The 9,138-nt window shown below is 39.8% G+C and overlaps 1 protein-coding gene and 1 pseudogene across 5 annotated transcripts in view; both read right to left on the reverse strand.

Annotated features, from left to right (window-relative positions):
• Positions 1-1,587: 1,587 nt before the first annotated feature.
• On the reverse strand, positions 1,588-6,277 carry LOC137102942 (interferon-induced protein 44-like; annotated as a pseudogene).
• A 2,058-nt stretch (positions 6,278-8,335) lies between these two features.
• LOC137102914 (uncharacterized) overlaps positions 8,336-9,138 on the reverse strand; it is a 16,711-nt gene continuing 15,908 nt past the window's right edge. For all 5 annotated transcript variants that reach the window (XM_067482857.1, XM_067482856.1, XM_067482854.1 and 2 more), the window contains one exon: positions 8,336-9,100. In XM_067482857.1, coding sequence (XP_067338958.1) covers positions 9,070-9,100 — 31 coding nt within the window. In that variant the 3' untranslated portion in view covers positions 8,336-9,069. The remainder of the gene's footprint in view (positions 9,101-9,138) is intronic.

The raw sequence follows: 9,138 nt of genomic DNA on the forward strand, positions 1-9,138 counted from the left end.
CATCATCCCTCACAGCTTGGACAGCAGCTTTCTGCTTGACACTGCAGTAAAAGATTCCAGCTCCGTCCCCACAAGGTCACTGGCCATTAGGATAAGTTCAGTCAGTCTGTTGGCGTGTGCAGCTCTCAGTCCACAACCTTACTGATACATCCAACCATGGGAAGAGTTTTCAGAAAACTTCTGAAGGTGGCACGACTGTCTGGTAGCTGAAGTCTGTGGTGTAAAGGGTGAAGAGGAACGGAGAGAGGAACAGGGAGTCGTCAGAGGCAGGGGCTGCAGATTCAGACCTGTTAAACAACAAGTTCCACTCATTGGCCTTAGCCACACTCCCACCAACTCCTCTGCCAGCTGCTCTGAAAGCTGTGATGGTCCTCATACTACTCCAGACCTCCCACATGTTGTTCTCCTGTAGCAGCCTTCAAGTCCTTGTGAATGACCCTCAGCTCCTCTTCAGCTCCTTCCTATTCTTTTGAATGGCTTTGATCTCAAAACCAACCAACAAACTAAACATAACACGCAGACTGATGACTAAATACCCAAACAGAAAATCAGGGTCAAACAAGCAGGGAAGACTAAACCAAAACCCTGTAACAGAAGGAAACAAAGAGGAAACCAAACCTCAGACCAGTGGAGAGCGTCCAAACATGAGGATCAGGTAGGACATGGAAGGAGAACACATCACAGGTGCAATATCCAAAAGCATTGAATGGCCAAAATTCAAAGATCATCTGGCAGAGGAACAGTGGGGAGAGCTGGGTATAAATACACGGGGGCACAGGTGAAATCAATCAGGGATTAGAGTAGGAAGTGGGACTGAGGGACCACAAAATAAAAGCCAGGAGCAGGAAGTCAAACTAAAGAAAAGTCTAAGAACCGGGACAGTGACACATTACTGAGGTCAGAGTGGCCAGTGGAGTTGTACTGGAGTGCATCATAAAAAGAGGTGGTTATTCAAAATGAAGAAGGGGTCAAACCATTAGACCCACTCCACCACCCACTATCACCTCAGTAATGAACACAGAATTATCACCAGGTGGTTATGATGTTATTCCTGATCAGTGTATTTGATAATCAAGATTAGAGCAAAACCTGGTACAAGTGTGATGTAGTTATTTAAGCTTATAGTTATAGTTATGCAGCTATAGGCTTAAACTGCCCCCCGATGCACTGAGCTACTTTCTTCCCTCTCTCCTCTCACCCCACAACTGTCACTGCCATATGACATTAAACACACACATCTGTGTATGTTTTCTCCTGTACTTGTCTTTGTCCTCCTCTGTCCCCCTCTCTCTGTCCCTTTCTGCAGGTGTCCCCGGCTTTAAAGCTGTGTGTCTTCCAGCCTGCAGCTACTGGTCCTTCACTTTCCACTCACCCCAACCGGTCGAGGCAGATGGTCGTCCACCCTGAGCCTGGTTCTGCCGGAGGTTTCTTCCGTTAAAGGGAGTTTTTCCTCTTTACATCTTTATAGTCTTGACTTTATTCTGTGAAGTGCCCTGAGACAACTTTGTTGTGAATTGGTGCTATATAAATAAAGTTGGATTTAAAGATTTTTTGTTTTTTATATTGGCATTAAAAAATATTTTGTTGTTGATTGTTTTCCTTTATTGAAAATATTACTAGGACAAATATTAGTAGGAGAAATATTAGTAGCCATTTCAAAAACAAATACCATGTGCATGTGCGTGGAACATGCAAAAATAAATCCCTATGGGATTCATAAAGTTTAATCAACCATTAATTTATTTACCATAGAATAGATTCTCATTATATAAAACAGTCTGCATCATATATGCAACAAAGATAAGCTTTGTGTTTAAAATGTGATGAAACTGTGATTTACTGTAAGTAAGTCCCTCCAGGGATGTTGCAACTGCAATTAATGCAACAAATTCACTGTAAATTCTTTCAAAAGTGAAGAGTCCTTGTTCTTGTGCATCAGTGTCAGTGTCTCATTGTGTCATTTGTTATGCATATTACATGTTTTACTTTTTAATCATCTGTAAAGCACTTTGTATTTCAGTTAACGCTTCAAAAGCCGTTACATAAATCAAGTTTCCAAGAGCAGAGTTACAAACTGTGTTACAGACAGGCGGCAGGAAATACATCACAAACAGAACATTAGAGCTCTGCTGATCTATATAGTGCCAACGTATTTGACGTGAATACGCTTTTTTTGTCACCCAAAGGCAGCATGTTCCAGGTTCAACAAAAAGCCAGTGGGATTTTTCCATTGACGTGAAAAATAAGCTCGGTGACAAACAGGAGTTTATAGCCCTTTTCACATATGAATGTTTTACACATGTAACACACAGCGGCAGGTTCTCTGAGTCAGAAATGTCTTTCAGTGTGTGGTCAGCACACACAGGAGGCACAAGACAGAAGACTCAGACTGTGGGAAAGTGGGTTTAGTTTACGCCTCATCGGAGCCGTGCACCTTATAAACTTCATCAAGACGCTGATTTGTTCACTTCAAATCCTCCTGACAATTGAGAACAGAGCAGCGTCTTGATAAAGTTTATAAGGTGCACGGCTCCGATGAGGCGTAAACTAAACCCACTTTCACACAATCTCACAAACATAATCCAGACTAAGTTTGAATAATGTTGGGAGCGACAGACTTCAGGATGAGGAAAGTAGAAGTGCAAATATTCTGACTGAAAATCTTTTCACACATGTGCCAGAACCCTGATCTTCTCTGGGCTTTTACCCAGAGCTGGTGTATGTGAGATCGCAAACATCCTAGTGAGACAGTCTGGAGTTATCTTATGAGCCCCCGAGTACAAAGACTGGATTATGTGAGTGAGCCTGTGGATAGTGAGAGAACAGGCGACTGGTGTCTTCCTTTTTTTTTGATTGTCACAGTTTGATGTGCTGTAAATAAAACACTTTCTCACTGCATTGTTTGTTCGATCAGGTTGTGCCTCGTGTTCGCTTTGACCCCTCACTGAAATCAGGGTTTCCAGTTTTTTACCCGTGATCAGTCAGTCTTTCGCTGTGTTCCATGTGTCTGGAGTTCATTTGTGAAAGAGGCTTGATTACTGGGTTTTAGGACTCCTGTGGTTACTCTATATCCTGTTGTGGAAGCTTCCTGCCAGCTGAATGCACATGTAACCACAATGTCCTGAGTTTGAAACTGGCTTGAGAGCTTCCACGTCTTCACTACATACAGTCAAAAAAATGTTTTTCAATCCCTCTCCCTGTTCCCAATACTACATTAAAGTACATTACATGAAAACTATGAATCTGTCTAAACTTTGCGCAGCCTCCTGTTGACAAAGTCTTCTCCAAAGTTGATGATGCGTGTCAGAACGCTCAGAATCAGTGAGTCAACATCATCGTCAGGGTCGATTTCTTCATGGTAGTTCTTCACAGGGAAGATACAGTTCATGGGAATCCCCACATTCACACTGAACTGCTCCATCTGCATTTGAACATCATAATCAGTCCAACACATTCAATCTCAGAGAAAACTTTGATGCAGACATCAACCATAGTTCAATGTGTCAATGTTCAAATAAAAACAGACCTTTTCTTTCAGGTATTTGCTCTTGTAGACGTTCTTCAGATCTTCTTTGACCTCAGGACAGGCTAAATCAACTTTGGTGAGAACAGCCACTTGGGGAATTCCTGCCAGGACAAGAGACAGAAACCTACAGTGAGTTCATGAAAGTCTTTGTATTTACACAAAACCTGGACTGTAAGAGATTTCTGTAGTTTTTACAGATATTACTGTGAAGAAATGCTACTGTAGAAGCACAAGCAGCTGATCAGTGAACAGTTTCTCGTCTACTGCTGGAGGGATTTTAGAAACATTTAACTGAAGATACTGAAATCTGCTGTTTGTGTGTGTTGACAGTGCAGCAACAGAAAATGTGAAGAACCTTTTCACAGTGAACTGACTGAATTTGACAAACCCTCAGTAAAAACCAAAGTCAAAGTCACTTGTTATGGGTCAGACATCACTTCATGTAATGATCTCGTCCTTCATCCACTTCATTCCTAGTGATACTAGACAAAAACCTGTTTGTTGAATGAAATGTTGGTGCTGTCAACACAACGGAGTCACGGCAACAAGAGTAAACAAATGCAGGACAAAGATTGGAAAAAATACATAATCAAGCCGAGATTTTGTCTTTTGATGTCCAACAGAAAAATACCACTAGTTTAAATACTATTGTCCAAAATGAGATAACAATGTTTGTTCAGTTAAATAAGTCCGAAATGTCTTCAAACCCCAGTGTGTTTGCAGGGATCAGACATGAAAAACCATGAGTGTTTACACAGAGAGCGTGACGTGACCCACTCTGAGAACACAGTACACAGTACATAGAGTCATCTGAAGGGGGCAGTGGAAGTCTACAGGGTTTTAATACAGTGTTGCCCCTAAAACCTGCTCTATACAACAGCATAACCAGAACAAGTTCTGCTCTCACCCAGCTGACTGGCTTCCATTCTGATGTTTCGAATCTTCTGCACAACTTGGTCCTGCATCACAGATAAGGTGTCGGCAGGAACCACACAAACCAGAACATGAACTTTATCATTGTCAGTTGGATTTGTGTTGTAGAACCGATCCTCTTCTGATATTCTGCATTCAGGATTGAACTTGAAAACAAGGTAAACATGTACAGTATGAATAGTGGAACTTTAAAAAAAGTATTTAGAAATTTTTTTAAAAAAAGTATTTAGCAGCTGTACAGTGTAACCATCCTTTATGTGTCCCGCTAAAGCCAGTTTCACGTCATCCTCTGTGACGCCCTTATCTACCCCCAGACCCATGATGTCATTGAAGACAAAAGGGTAAAAGGTGTCTGGACTTCCTTTTTCTATCTTGTGGGTTTTGTACTGTGGATGAGAAAAGGAGAAGAATTAATCTTCAACAACATAAAACAACAATAAGCATCAGTACACAATTAGGAAAATGGATCAGACAGGTTTTGTTTTTATTCAGTGGTGATTCCATAAACCAACTCATAGCCAGAGGCACAAACCCTTCAACTTTGCCTTTTCTTTCCCCCAGAGCTGACGTGTAAGTCAGCTTCAGCAGATGTAGGTTTTTAATGAGTAGATACCTCTTTGGTGAAACAGCCATGTGATGTGTTGTCTGCCAAAGCTTCTTGGATCATCCTGCCTCTTAAGACACTTTGCACAGAACTGACAAAACTGGACTTTCCAGCCCCAGTGGCTCCATGAAGAAGAATCCTGAGCTGCACCTCTTCATTAAAAGGTTTTTAGTTGTTCACATATTGCAGAGGGTTCTTTTTGTCTCTGTTCAGAGTTAAAGATCACATCACACTTACAACATGATCTTTAACTGGGATTTTACTGAAAAAGGAAATAATTGTTTCAGTTTTCTTAAAAAGTGCGAAATTAAAACTTTTAGTTTATAGTGCGATGCAAACACACTCACCCCCAATATATTTTCCTCCATGGCTTATCGAGAACTGACAGGAACAAGACAAATGTTAAATAAAGACACAGTTGTAGAAGATGTAACTTTTCAGTGGTAGAAATAATGAATCTTACGCAGTGATGGAGGAGGAGAAGGAGGAGATGTTGAAAATCCTGTAATGAGAAACATTGAATCAACTTGATAAAAATGAATTCATTCCTGCCTCAAAACATACGTAATAAAGAAAAGAACAGTAACAACTTAAACCAGAATAACACAAATCTTCTTTGACTGGTCATCTTGTTTGTCAGGTTTAACACATTTTATGAAACCTTGCCCCTTTGTTTAGTTTGCACAGCCGTTAGCTAGCTAACCCCAAATGTCAACCAGAGCTGCTCTACTGTCTGAGCCACAGCCTCCCTGATTTTTTACCAGCCAATTTCCCTTCATTCCCACCACATTCCTACATTACACAAATTAGGAACAGTGATAATGCAGAAATGTGATAATGTGAGATTAAATATTTGTCAAGATTTCCTGCTTACCTAGTTTTGAGAACATCCACTGCATCATCTTCCTTTTCCTCTGCCTGTTAGTTGACCAAGTAATTAGATAAAAAGTTAATGAAGGAACAGTTTCTCTTATCCCGTCTCTCTGCACTCTTGTTCTTTACCTCCGTGAGGTGTGTCGCAGTTTATAACTATGCTTCTGACAATGTTTTTACTTTCATTTTCATGACGTAAACTTTTGATATTTTCATCAGTAGTGTCGAATTCATAATTAGGGCTTAAAATGAGTATTTACTGTATATTTGTGTTTGAGCTTTCAAAGTTGTCCATACGTGGATATTGGATGCTCTTAAATCCTCCACATATTAGACAAAGTTTGCAGCCTAATGTGAACAATGAAGAATGTGACTCGGTCATTGTCTTTGCGTAACTAAAGATTTCCACCTTCCTCCTTCCTCCTTTTACTCATCACCCGTAAAATATTCGGCTTTAGAATAGCTGTATAATATTACTGGTGCAGGTATATATCTGCACCCTAGCTCTTATCAGCCTCGAACTACAGCTGAGTAATTTTTAGTTAGTATATTAAACAGAAAATCAGAGACATTAGAAGCTGTTTTTGTCTTTGTCATCCGTGTTTGGCAGGACAGGCTTTGATAGAATACATTCCCCTCACTAGAATCACAGCTTGTAGCGTGTAGGAAACAATTGCTCAAGTACAACAATACACAAAAGTAGCAGAAAACCTTTCTTTAGAAAAACTGAGATTGTTTGCAAAATAAAACTTTAGAATATTAATAGTAATAAAAACAAGTTTGCAACAGTTCACCCCCCACACTTTAGAGACAACAGGCCCAGAGACAACACTGTTGCATTGGCCCTTAATTTCCTTCCTGATGCACGTGGAGAAACCGCTCAAACAAGAGAAACTGCTTTTTATGTGCTATAGCTCAGCATGAAACACTACTGTTCCCAAGCATCTTTTGTGATTAAACTTGAGTAAAGAATTGTAAATAGTACATCTATGTTTTTTTTTGGAAAATACTTGAGTTTTAGTAGCAGATTAGTAGCATTAGTAATTGCCTTGCAATAGCTTTTTAAGAGAGATTGGATTTCTGTAAATGACTAGGGTCCCAACAGACTCTAGGATTGCCACTGTGCACATAGGTACTAAGCACAGCTTTTCCGCAACCCAGAGAGACACTTCTGTCCAAGACAATCAATCAAGTTTCTTGTCATTTTGTTGTGTATACAGCAGTAGTGCAGACAGAATTAAGTTGCGTTTCACTCTTACTAAAAAAAAGACATAAAAACAAAAGTCCCCATTTGCATAGTCACCAGTCCTGGAACAGGTCCCAGTCTGCACGCCCACACTTATTTGCTTAAATGCCCGTAAATACCACAGTTCAGTCTTTGGGAAACAAAATGCCTAAAACCTCATGACTGGAAGAACTTAATTTTTCTCCCCTTAAAAACTAATGGCAACCATTATTTAACCACACAGACGTGGAAGTGCTGCAAACATTGACTCTTCCTGAAACAGAAGTGTTACCCTGGTGTTCCAGTGCAGGCGTACAGATCAGCTCTCACAGTGAAGTAGAAAATATTAAATATTGGTTGAAGGAATTCATCCAACTGTTAAGTGTGTTACTTCTAAGGCTTCCCTACTCCCTTTGTAGTAGCAGCTTTCACAGTCTGAACTGACACAGTAATCTGATTTCCAAATACAGTCTTTATTGGACAAACTAATAACAGCAGCATGAAAACATCTTCAACTCAGATCAAATATTTCATCTTTTATTTTGTCCATTCACATGTAATTCGAATGACTTGCAAGCAGATGTCACCATTTCAATGGTGTCATTTGGTTTTAAAACCAAAAACATTTTCAACACACTTGCTTTATATTGATCCACTGCGAACATAAAGCTCAGTCCAGTGGCATCTTACAAAGACGACAGTGAACGGTGTATATATTGCCGCGGGTGGGTGTGTGTGTGTGTGTGTGTATATATATTTTAGAGCAAGGAGTGTGAATCAGGAAGTGGCCGTGGTTAGTAGAGTGGTGCCAAAATAAAGAAGAGGCAGTGCCAGGTAACTGTGTGTGTGTGTGTGTGTGTGTGTGTGTGTGTGTGTGTGCATGAAATAAATATGTGACTATGTTATTAATAAAGAAATCAAATAAAGAAAAGATACCAACATACCAGCTGCTCTCCCCAGACTGACTGTCTCCCCACCCATTCCCCTACCACTTGTCCCTGATACATCCTCTGTTGTCTTTCCTCCTTAACAATGGAGCCACACAGGAGGTTCAGGATAAAGTCCTCTGTCTCTTGTCATGGTTTCATCATGGTCTGTTCTCCGTTTTTTGTGAAACTACACTTTATCCTGCACTTTCCCCTAAATATTTCATGTTTACCCTGTATCTCACCAAGTGAACTGCTCTGATTCAGTCCTGCCTCTGTATTTTTCCTTCTAAAGCTAGAGGAAAATTCCAACTTGGGATTCATCAATGTGCGTTTATCAGAAGAGGGAGTTATTTTCCTTTCTCTGCCTGTGCTTAGTTGGAGAGGATGACAGTAGAAGAGAGCGGTAGTCTGCAACATATTTTGCTTTAAGTAGAAATATGACCTGACTGCACATGAAAAAAACAAAGAAAAAAAACTTTGGCTTCTTATTAGGAGATAAAATCTTTTTTTTTAGTACAAACCAGTCCAGAAATATATCTCACGAACACATAGATTGATTGATAAATAAAAACATTCAGTCATCCAGTGTTAAAATGACCTTATTGTTTTCTACCTATAGGTAAAATCTGATGGGATGATATTTAGCTGTGACTCATTTCTGTGGTGAGCTGATGACAGAAGCAGTAGGACCTGCATTGTTTTCGTACATCACTGAACCTTCTCAGTGGACCTGGAAAAAACGACGGCATACGAGGTAAAACTAAAGTCATGTTCGATATCTTTTTGTACTAAACTCTAAATGTGTATTATCAGGTTTGACTCTTTATTATCTTCCTGTGCAGGTCAAATTTAATAAGAAAACATCTTAAATTTATCACAATGCGATCAAAACTTACTGTCTTTTGTTTCCACAGTTAATAATAAAGAATAAACGTCACACAGTGCAAAGTTTTAACTTTAGAAACATCAGTTTTTAAACTCAGTGTTTTGTTCCATCTGTGTTTTGTTCCCTGAAACGACAAAAAGACAAAAGAGTCGACTTTAACGT

This window comes from Channa argus, chromosome 17 (genome assembly GCF_033026475.1).
Source record: "Channa argus isolate prfri chromosome 17, Channa argus male v1.0, whole genome shotgun sequence".
Classification (NCBI taxonomy): Eukaryota; Metazoa; Chordata; class Actinopteri; order Anabantiformes; family Channidae; genus Channa; species Channa argus.